Source organism: Sabethes cyaneus, chromosome 1 (genome assembly GCF_943734655.1).
Source record: "Sabethes cyaneus chromosome 1, idSabCyanKW18_F2, whole genome shotgun sequence".
Classification (NCBI taxonomy): domain Eukaryota; kingdom Metazoa; phylum Arthropoda; class Insecta; order Diptera; family Culicidae; genus Sabethes; species Sabethes cyaneus.
Window position 1 is genome coordinate 142,639,815 of NC_071353.1, and position 12,169 is coordinate 142,651,983.

The 12,169-nt window shown below is 39.2% G+C and overlaps 1 protein-coding gene across 5 annotated transcripts in view; it reads right to left on the bottom strand.

The window, feature by feature from the left end:
* LOC128745273 (moesin/ezrin/radixin homolog 1) overlaps positions 1-12,169 on the bottom strand; it is an 88,008-nt gene that overhangs the window by 42,063 nt on the left and 33,776 nt on the right. Inside the window, exons 1-2 of one of the 5 annotated variants that reach the window (XM_053842300.1) lie at positions 5,145-5,270; positions 4,556-4,706 (exon numbers count right to left, since the gene is read on the bottom strand). The exons of 2 other annotated variants lie outside the window; for them this stretch is intronic. In XM_053842300.1, coding sequence (XP_053698275.1) covers positions 4,556-4,576 — 21 coding nt within the window. In that variant the 5' untranslated portion in view covers positions 4,577-4,706; positions 5,145-5,270. Of the gene's footprint in view, positions 1-4,555; positions 5,271-12,169 lie in introns of those variants that run through there. 2 more of the 5 variants (XM_053842301.1, XM_053842305.1) reach the window with 2 other exon arrangements.

Below are 12,169 nucleotides of genomic sequence, written 5' to 3' on the forward strand. Positions count from 1 at the left end.
TTGCTACCTTTTGTTCATCAAGCTGTTACCATTGGAAGACACTATTGTTGAGCTAAACTTTTGATTTTTCGCGTTAAAAGTTGGAGCGATGGAACTAATTTTGATCAGACCGAACATATTTTCACTCTCAAGGTGCCTTTTTAAGCAGTCCTGAAATCTGAATTTTCATACGCCCCCATAAAAAATCCCTCAAACTTTTCCCCCTTTTTTTTTGGTCAGTAGATGCGTAAAATGCCATCTGTCTAAATTGTTTATCGGGGCATACAATCACCGCACCGCTCGGCAAACGGTATTCGTCGCCTCTTTTATTTTCTAGGGTTCTTATGGGAAACTGCGAGTTTGACGTCTCACTCGCTGCTCATAAGGATGGTGGGAGAACAAAAGACAAACATAGCAGTGTGCGCTGGTCCAACTACAGAACAGTGTTGTCAAAGCAAATAACATTGAAACACATCGTTGCTTCATTAAATCACTGAGAAAATCTTCGAAAATTATTGAAAAAGCTGCCTTTTCTGTTGTTTTTAATAAAGAAAAATTAATTATGAAGATACATTTCTCTGGAAAGTATTGAACCACGTTTTCACCATTAGAGGTTTCAGTTAACTTCAAACCTATAATTCTTATTTCCAGAACCGAAACAGTGTCTTGACAACACAATAGTACATCAGTTACGCTGCAGCAGATGCTACTGGTAAACAGGTGCCGTCAATTCAGAATTTATTTTCAGTTTTGTTATAAAATAATAAAACTTTCGGCTAGTAACAAAGTCTTAGATAATAAAAAAAAAGGTAGTGAATAATATGGAATGTGACAATTGAGTGTTTGACTTTTAGAGTGGTTGTAATCAGTGCTGAAAAATGTGATGGGTTGGTTAGCAGCGAGGTGGGCCTTCAGCAGCTGAAAAATGTACGTTTTTGGACAACAATTTTGAATTCATCATATTTCTTGTCGGTAATCCAGTAAATTGTGTTTGTGTGAATTAAATTTAGTGATTTGTGAAGATGTTCCTATCAAAAGATTTTGAAAATATGAATAAAAAAGTGCATTTTCGGCTCATTTATTTTCAACTGATTAAAATAGGTGACACAGCTTAACTCGTTCCTTACCCTATATGATCTCTATTATTCTAAGACTATAACCGGAACACAGACCAGTGAAACCATTAGCAAAGTTAATTGAAAAACTTAGCTTTCCCTACTGAACTTTCCCTGCCTGAATCTGAAAATATCTTTTTGTGTGTATTTTGACTTACTAAGAATAGGAACAATTCAAAGTAATCATGCAATGTCAAACCTTATTCTTGATGAACAATCAAAACTAATGTTCATCTTATATATAAAAATGGATTTCTGTCTGTCTGTCTGTCGGGATGTTCCTTATAGAATCAAAAACTACTGAACCAATCGGCGTGAAAATTTGCATGCAGAGGTTTTTGGGGCCAGGAAAGGTTTTAGTGATGGTTAGAGACCCCTCCCCCCACTAAGAGGGGGGCTCCCATACAAATGAAACACAAATTTCTGCATAACTCTAGAACTAATCAAGTAAATAGAACAAAATTTGGCATGTGGGTGTTTTTGGTGACAAGAATTTATTCTATGGTAAATTGGGACCCCTCCCCTCTTTAGAAGGGGAATTATGACTACTCTCCTCTTTAAGAGGGTAGGCTTCCATACAAATGAAATTCAAATTTCCTCATAACTCGAGAACTAATCAAGCAAATGGAACCAAATTTGGCATGTGAAGGTTTTTGAGGGCAAGAATATTTTCTATGGTGAATTAGGACCCCTTCCCACTTTAAGAGGGGGGGGGGCTCCTGTACAAATGAAATACAAATTTCTTCATAACTCGAGAACTAATTAAGCAAATGGAACCAAATTTAGCATGTGAAGGTTTTCGAGGGCAAGAATATTTTCTATGGTGAATTAGGACCCCTCCCCACTTTAAGAGGGGGGGGGGTCCTTTACAAACGAAATACAAATTTCCTCATAACTCGAGAACTAATCAAGCAAATTGAACCAAATTTGGCATGTGGGTGTTTTTGGAGACAAATTTTTTTCTGACGAATTGGGACCCCTCCCCACTTTAGAAGGGGGGCTCCTATACAATTGAAAAACAAATTTCCTCATAACTCGAGAACTAATCAAGCAAATGGAACCAAATTTGACATGTAAGTGGTATTGGAGGCAAGATTTTTTTCTAAGGTGAATAGAGACCCCTCTACTCTTTAGAAAGCGAGTTATGGCCTATCTCCCCTTTAAGAGGGTGGGCTTCCATACAAATGAAATGCAAATTTCCTCTTATCTCGAGAACTAATCAAGCAAATGGAACCAAATTTGGCATGTGAAGGTTTTCGAGGGCAAGAATATTTTCTATGGTGAATTAGGACCCCTCCCCATTTTAAGAGGGGGGGGGGGTCCTTTACAAACGAAATACAAATTTCCTCATAACTCGAGAACTAATCAAGCAAATTGAACCAAATTTGGCATGTGGGTGTTTTTGGAGACAAATTTTTTTCTGACGAATTGGGACCCCTCCCCACTTTAGAAGGGGGGCTCCTATACAAATGAAAAACAAATTTCCTCATAACTCGAGAACTAATCAAGCAAATGGAACCAAATTTGACATGTAAGTGGTATTGGAGGCAAGATTTTTTTCTATGGTGAATAGAGACCCCTCTACTCTTTAGAAAGCGAGTTATGGCCTATCTCCCCTTTAAGAGGGTGGGCTTCCATACAAATGAAATGCAAATTTCCTCTTATCTCGAGAACTAATCAAGCAAATGGAACCAAATTTGGCATGTGGGAGTTTTAGATGGCAGAAATTTTTTCTATGGTGAATTGCGACCCCTTCCCCTTTTAAGAGGGTGGCTCCCATACAAATGAAATACAAATTTCCTTATAATTTGAGTACTAATCAAGCAAATGGAACCAAATTTGGCATGTGGGAGATTTTGGAGCCTTGAATTTATTTTATGATAGTTAGAGACCTCTCACCGCTGTGGTAGGGGGACATGGACTCTCACACAAATAAAACAGAAATATTTGCGAAACTCAAAAATTAATCGAACTCGAGAAATTCGATAAATTCCATAAAACATTAGTCAATAACAAGACCACAAAAACTATCTATAGCAACACTAGATCATTCAGAAGGAGACGGTCGCGAGTGTTGCCGGTGACCCGCCGTCGGAAGCGCCGCCCACTGGGGGGAGGCAACTCCCCGCAGAAATCACTACTGTCTAGGTTTATTTGTTTTCCTAGGTCTACCTGGGTTTCCTGGAACGAGCGATAGCGAGTAAGGAGAGGATCGCGAAATGGTACTTTCCTCAAAAAAGTTTTCCGTGAAATGGTACATTCCGCTTAAGGTTTTTCGCAAAATATTCGCAAATATTCGGCGAAATGTTGTACAATCATGGCGAATATTACTATCCGCTTTCTGGCTATGCAATGAGGGGACAGGGGAGTTGTTTTCTACTTTACTGTGAGAAAAAATTGCAAATTTGTATATTAAACTACCCATTCCTGGTAATAATAAGCAGCAAATCAGCGTATCTGGCATTTTATACTGCACGTTCTTGTATATTAGCTTTTTCACTGCATAGGTAAATTGGCATCCAAAATTCTTCGTGTCGGTAATTAGCTGTAAATTAGCATTGTCAGCACTATAAGAAGGTTACCAGTAAAGTAGCTGTATATTTTGCCAAAATAGCATTTAAGTAGCATTTAAGGCGACTTAAATCGAGTCAAAAACGTGACAAAATCGGGGAGAGTTTAGACCATTTATGACCAAATTTATAGAACGGTCCATAGTAACAATATCAACGGAACGAACTGTACCTATAGGTGTATACATTCGTAGTCCTACGCTATGCCTACCTTTGTGTCCTGAGACATAAACCCTTCTGCTTTTTGAATTTTGGCAGTTATATCTGCTGTGTTTGGACAGTTGAGAAATATATTTCTCATCAACTACATGTTCAAAGGCGAGAAAAATCAATTTCCTTTCTATCATTAGTTTTTATGCAGCCGTACAATGACAACGATCGAAAGGCAATCTGCTTTCCAACTATCTAAGGTTATTCCGTTCCGTTCGAACATGTTTTGTCCTGCTTCCTAAGCAGCAACCATCTGCAGGGCACGAAAATTGCTTTACAGTAGCATAGAATGGCACCTAAACCAAAAGGTAATGGATTAAAAATATAAGAAAATAGACAGAATATAATACATTTCTTTCAGGACATCAAATTGGACTAGGGTAAATGTTCAAACTAAACAGATGGTGTGTTTAACTGTCGTGTCTGCCTCTGAAGCAAAGCAATCAAGAAGAAAATGTATGGGGAAATTTGTCCTTGAAACTTTTCGTTGATTTATACTATTTAGTGATTAAAAATGGAAATTGTATTCAAACCATCAAAATCCATTCATAAATGACAGAGCTATTGACGTTCAAAATCTTTGATATTTTCGTGACATCTGCATTTTTCATTTTCATTTCACATGGCAAATTTTCAAAAAAATAATAATAGCAATTTATAAAGCAATAATACCAGTATTACCATTTTTCCGCTGGCTACCATCTTGAAGCTGAGTTTATTTTTCCACTGACTGTACGAATTTCGGGGTCACCAACTGGCTGTAAAAAACTTTGTTTTTTTCCACGACCGGGAGCACTTAATTTTTTTTCTAGTATGTCGTTAAATCACTCTCCTGTTGAATCAAAAATACCAAAAATCGTTCTGTTAGAACGCTCAAATACACTATCCTTAAACAACACAACCCAGTGAACTGAACCACTTCCTCGTTTTGATCCCCTTCACTTTCACTGCCGCCCTGCGAAGCGCGTCCAAAATCAAGCTTTTGACCGTTAACTTCAACCGAACCGTTTTCCACACACACTGCCCTCTGTCTGGTGAAACTATTTTTGAATTCTGACTGATTCAAGAACAGTTTGCACAGTCTCCTTTGCGTTTCTCGTTCCGCGTCGTATAATACCGCACGAAAAACTGCACAATTTTTTTTTTGGTTGAAGTAAGAACAAAGACAAGAATGATCGTTTGCAACTGGATCGTGCACCTCCTCCTCTTCCTGAAGAAGCACTCTCACACACTAGCTCCGGCCGATCGGACAAACCACCGCGAGGATCACCTCTGAACCGTTGAACTTCTTTCTCCTGCTGCTGTTGTTGCCGCTGGAATTACCGCGCTACTTAAGCTTTCCGATCCAATTCGATCGCCCCAGCCAACCGTTCAAAGTGTACTGAGCTGATCTTCGCAAAAGTCAGCCCCGCAAGCTTATAACCATGTTGAAGAAGATGACATCACGCCGCAGTTGGTAGGTAGTTAGTTAGCACACGAGACGAAAAAAGAAACGGAAAAGTTGTGTGAGAGTATGACTTTGGCGATTCTCGCTGAACTCCTCGCGCTTGCTTGCTTGTATGCAGGTGGTGGGCTTTTCGATTTAACTTCTCCGTCGCCGCAGCAACGGCGGTTTATTGTGCGTTGCGAGGCTTAACTGAGCGCGCGCGGCTTAAGATGGTCTCTCTCTCTCGCGTCGCGCATTCTCTCGCGGTCGCAGTTTAAACCGCGTTTTCGCTCTGAGCGCTACGGCGATGATCGTATTAGTAAGTTGTGGCTGATGGGCTCAACTTTCTAGCAACTCTGGGGATGGTCAAATTAGTGCTTGTACAAGTTTTTCGATATATTATTTCACGGCAATTGTGAGTTTAAAATGTTCTTCTTTAACACTTGGTGCTCCAAATTACACATTTCTCCTGAAAAACAAATTCATGTGACATAACGATCGTCAGGTTGAAGAAACGTCCAAGTTGTTCCGTCGATCCTTTTTTGAAGTCTGCAAATGCCTGAAGAAACTTTCGATTTGTTGTTGATTGTCTGCCACCAACGCACACCTGTTTCGTTGTTTGCTGATCAGTACATATTTTAGTCGATCTTCACACTACGGTAGTGTTTGTGTGCCTCCAGTGAAATGATCTTTTTGGTGTTTGCTCAAAACCTCGTTCATCACTCTGTAATAGTCACCAGCAGCACAAGCGAGTTGATTGAATGATGTAACGGCAAGAAGAGGTTGCAGGTAATCTGTTTGATATTTCCCCTATGTCTAAAAATATGAAACGTAATGAATCATAATGGATCTTTACTGGCGGCCACTTGTTGATAAAAGCACGTTAGAGAGGTGAGTTTTCAGGTATTGTATTGCGTACCGTGAGTCAGTGTATGAGTGTTAATTTCAATAAAGTTATCTGGCAATGACGGTAACTTTTCTGGGAGATTTTCCTCAGTTTATTGAGAGAATTTGAGAGGAGAGTGAATAATTTCCCCCCGCGTGAGAGAATGCAAATTTTTCCGTCTGAATGCAGGCATGCAACATTGCATCCGAAAACCTGTTTTGTGTGGGCTCATACATGATGACGGCATCCATAAATTTGAATTCATTGCGGCACACACGTCGTTATTGCCACCCAAAGACGACTAATGATTTCCTATTTCGGCGAAAAGCAATTGAATGCGGACCAAAACTAAAAATAAACAACACGGAATTACTTCCGGATGGAATGAATGTCTTGCTTATCGTCAGGGAAGAATCTTATCTTGTACAAAATACATTGCGCAACCTTCCTCCATCATCTTGAATCAGAAAAATCTGCCGAAATTGGCCGCACATCTGTGTGGCACTAGCAACGAGGGAAAGAAACCACATCATGTGACTCATTAGATGTCGCCCCATCTACTTCTACTGCTGCAGCAGCAGCAGCAGATGGGGACACAAAATAAATAATCTCGGAGCTGGATTCTGCGAAGCACCGCACCGTACCGCACGCAGTACGTATACAGTATTGTCATCCGACAACTGGATTGGCTGCTAATGGCACCGCAGCCAGCGCCGGCACGGGCACATGTGATTCAGTTTTTAACTTTATCGGCCGCGCCGAGTTGCTCGTCTAAAATCAACAGACTTGTTTGTATATCTTAGCGTTGTTGGTAGCGCGTTGGCATACAATGACGTAAAAGGATCTTCTAGAACAGACCATAGAGTGTTTACTCCCGGTTTCTGCCAGTTGGACTAAATTTAGCCAAAAGTGTTGTCATTGGATTACCGAGAAATCTGTGTATCATTTGTAATCTTCATAATAAAGTTTCATCATAACTTTTCGGCTAAACTACCTTTGTTTTGGAGTAATGATCCATCATTCAGGTATGTTTTCCTAATCATTACCACGGAGGTATGACAATATTTTCCTGCTCTAACTTAATAGGAGTGCCGAGGATCGGCGAAACCAAACCGTGTTGCTAAAAACACGTGAATACTTTTGAACCATTGTGCGTTTATGAAAAAAGATTCTTGCACCTAACTGAGTTTGAGTTGATAAGATACACCATTCGGAGACATTCGTTAGACATGCCGCGACCGATAACGCCGATACACCTTTTCTTGCCGATATGCTGCCCATTCTACACCCAATTAGCATTATGGCAAATTCTTATCAATGTCAAGTATGTACTATTTCGTAATGGATGATGATGCCGGAGTCAATAAATACCGACCGATTGATAAGCAGGTATAGTTCAAATAAAAGTTCGATATTGTCTTTGAATTAAAGAAATAAAGAAACAAAATGTTCAGGAGATACGAAACACTGCTCTTTGCTCGGCTCCCATCACATCTTATCTGTTTGATGTGTTTACAAACCATTATATTGCTTCCTCATATTCAAAAGCTATAAAAATAAAAATAAAAACAAAAAAAAAATTCGAGATGTTGGAATATTTACGAGGGAGATGAAACACAGACTTCCACAAATTATAAAAATCGCTCAACATTATAGTTGATAACTAGGGTATAGTTATATTTATTAACTGAGTTGATAACTGAGGGTGACCTGCCTGTAGATCTGTTTCTGGACGATCGCAAAACCAATGAAGTCGTCCAACCTCTACGCTTTTCGTGTAACTGAGAAGATTGTCGCGACTACCATTGGACAATTAAAATTTTCGTTAATGGCTGGACCTGACGGTATTTCGTCTTGCATCCTGAAAAAGTATTCTACTATTAACGCAAGGCCTCTCTCACTACATGCTTCAATTCAGCAGTGTAAGTTTCCTACTCAGTGGAAAGATTCTCAGTTATGTTTCCGGTACACAAGAAGGGTGAAAAGCGCAACGTTACAAACTATCGAGGGATTACATCGTTAGGCTTCAGCTCTAAAGTGCTCGAGATAATCGTGTACGACGCTTTGTTCGCTAGCTGTCAACACTACATTTCTTCAAACCAGCATGGATTTCTCCAAAACGTTCAGTCTCTACGAATCTCGTTGACTTTGTCTCGTTCTGCCTGCGCAAACATGAATAAAGCAGTGCAAATTGATGCAATGTACACGGACCTGAAAGCAGCGTCTGATCGGGTGGATCACGGTATCCTGCTTGCTAGTCAGGAGAAGCTGGGATTTTCCGCATTGTTGTGCAAGTAACTACAATCGTACCTAACACACCGTAGGTTGAGTGTGAAGATCGGGTCCGAGTTTTCCGACTCGTTCTGCAACATCTCTGGCGTACCACAGTGGAGCACTCTTGGACCAATGCTGTTTTCTCTTTTTTTTTTCAAATGAACTATCAGCTCTCCTGCCATCTGGTTGTCAGCCTTTTTATGTCATCGATGTAAAAATCTTTAAGGTAATCAAAATGAATCCGACTGCATTGAACTGCAACGCCTAGTGGACAAATTTGAAGATTGGTGCTCGAGTAACATGCTTTCTGTCAGCATCTCAAAGTCCTTCACCGTCTCTTTGCCAGTAAAAATAAATCTATGAATTTTTAGCTACAATATGGCAGGACATATGTTACAACGCATCTATCACATTCGTGATAGTTCTTAGTGTCTCACGCTATGTTTGAAGGTATTTAGGGTATTGCCGTTATCGTCGGGCCACTGTTATGGTCAGGCCATCACGATTTTGCAGTTTTAGTAACTCATGATATTTATAATACAACCATTGTAAAACTTCTTACTGTGATAGCTAACTTTTCACAATATTGTGAGTTTCAATCGTGTATTCGAAACACCCGTACTAAAAACAGTGCCTAAATCTTACAAAAAAAGTTTTCCAGGCGCAATGAACTTTTCTTCAAGAAATGATTCATGAAATGCAATTAACGAGATAAATTTTGAAAATGTATGAAGTGTGTTGTGCTGCACACGAAGACTATAGAAAAATCCCCTCCAGTAAGGTGTTTGGGAAGCCTAAGGTGAAATACTAGAAAAGTGCTATTTGTAAAGGTCGGGCCACTTGAGTAGTCATGGTTGGGCCACCATAATTTTAAGCGCCGAAGCGTAATAATCACTAGAGAATGGCAGTCACGTAAAATGTGATGAAATAAAGCAAAATTAATACGATAAAAACCTAGATTTTTGTTATTTTTTGTATTGTAGTTGTGCACTTCGGAAAAGGCGATTGTAGCAATATTGATTTTACAAGATCGCCAAAATTTCGCAAAAATGCAATTAAAAATAGGGTATTTGTACCTGTATGAGTCGTTGTTCACGGAATTCATTCTTTTCATGTCTCTATATTGAATTTCAATACGTATGTCTTAGATTTTCTGCGGTGGCCCAACCTGTACAACATGGTCCGACTATGACAACATTTTTTGTCTTCACGTAAATGCCTATAACTTTTTTATTTTTCAAGCAATCAGTTCAAAACTTTTCGGAAATATATCTTATTCTTAGACCTTTGCAACGCTGTATTTAGATTTCCAAAATTCATTTGGAAACGAAAGCTATGGGCGAATTCCAAAACGTGGCCCAACCACGACGACACTCCCCTATTATTTAACTTTCATGCACCTCAGATTTCTCGTCACAGGATGTTGGTATTGGTCAAAACAATTAATTCAAATGCAGTGAAAAATGAGTTTTTTCGTAAATCTGAGAAAAATGGAGAAGCGCCACTGCAAGAGGGGGATTGACCAATTCGTACAAAACTTTAGGAAATTGAATGTGGGGTTTTTGAAAAGGAACACTAATGACTTTCAAGACATCTATGTACTGAAATCGCTATACTGCGCACTCGTTCGGAGCGTTCTTGGGTATGGGGTTGTTGTATGGGTACCCATACATCGAACGATGCAGGCTTATTGACATCGATACATTGTCAGCCAGGAGAAAACTACTGCAGCGAATGTTTGTTTTCGGACTATTTAACGGCGATATTGACTGCAGCTCTCTTCTTAGCCTGATATGTGCACATGTCCCTCACAGGCAACTACGTAACTACACTCTGCTCTGGCATCGTTCCCACCGTACCAACTATGGCCAAAATGAACCGTAGGCTATGTACTGCAGAGCTTTTAATGACACGTCAAGCGAATTTGATTTTAATATTAGTAAGGTTACCTACAAAGTTAGAATTGAGGCATTGATCTAGTAAACAATCTGTGTAATTAAATGTTGAAGATGAATAAATAAATAAGTCCGTCTCCTAAGAAAATGAAAGGTTAAAAGGAAAAACGAGCAGAGCAAGAAAGAATATGACATCGAACTGGACAAAATACGAGAAGAGCGGAACAAAACAACAGAGAAAACGGGATAGAAAAGGAAAAAAAACAAAAGGTAGAAAATACGGGAACCGGAAAATTAAGAAATGAGAATAAAATAAGAGGAAAATGGAGAAAAAATGAAAACGGGAGACAAATGGAATGAAACAGAAAATAACAGAACGTGACAGAAAAGAAGGAAAAGCAGGACATAATAAGGGGTAGAACGAAACAGACGAAAACGAATAAATAGAAAAAGAGTAAACGGGACAAAGAAAAAAAACGAGACAGGAAAATAAGAAAAATCGTGAAAAAATGCGAGGGAAAAGTAGAAAACGGAAGATTAAAAGGGAAACGATTAAGAAAACAAGCAATGGAAGAAAGAAAATGACGACAAACTGAACAGAAAAAGAGAAGAACGAAACAAAAACGGAGAGAAAAGAGGATAGAAAAGGAGGAAAGCAAAAGGAGAAAATACGGGAGTAGGAAAATTAAGAACCGAGAGCAAAAAAGGGGAAATTAAGATAAAATTGAAAACGGAAGACAAATGGGAAGAAACAGAATAAATGAAATCACGAATGCCACAACAGTGGTAAAAAGTAAAGCCCTGGGCTTGAACCGTCACAAGACATTACCATTCGTTATCGACAGATTTCGCAGTCGGCTGTTAGAATACAGGAAAATTGCGGGGCCAGTGTAACGTTCCTACTGACTCTATCTAGCAAGCACCGCCTAGTCGAGATTCGAACATACCACGATTGGCTTTTTAGACCAGCTTCGTATCTCGTAAACGTGACAGCAGCACATAATAAGTGGTAGAACGGAAAAGATGCAAACGAATAAATAGAAAGAGTTAACGGGACAAGAAAATAAGAAACACAAACCTGAAAATGTGAAAAAAAAACGGTTGAAAAAACACGAAAAACGGAACAGAAAAGAGAAAAATAAGAGGCAAATCAGGACTGAAAAATGCAAAACGCGAGACAGGAATTAAATAAAAAGAAATAACAGCGGGCAGAATAAAGGAAACCAAGAGAGCCAATAAGGGAAAACGAGAAAAACAAAGGGAAGACGGGATATAAAAGAAGAGGAAAACGGGAAAGAAAAAAGGGAAAACGGAATAGAAAACAAGAGAAATCAAAAGGGAAAAGAAGACTGCCGAGAGAGCAAAGGAAACCGATAAAGGAAACGAGGATAAAAGGAGAAAGATGAAATAGAATGGGGAACAGAAAAAGAACAGAAAAGCAAGAAAAACGGACCAAAGATAAAAAAAAGATAAAACGGAGAGAAAGGGAGAGAAAAAGACGGTAAAACGAAAGATGAAAAAGGAAAACCGGTGAGCAAAGAGAAAACCAAGAGCCGAAAACAAAATAAACGTGACAGTAAACAAAAACCGGGGCATCTAAAAGAGAAAAATCGGAACAGATGCAGACAAAAGTCGAGAAAAAATCGAGAAGTCGAGATTTGGAAAAAGACGCACCTTGGAACGAAAAAAGGGAAGAGAAAAGACGAAAAACTATGGGGTCCGTAATTTTGGATCACGACCACGCTCGGCCACATATTGCCAGTATCCGTTGAAAGATAATTTACGTAGCTACAATCGTTATTTGTACAACCGAT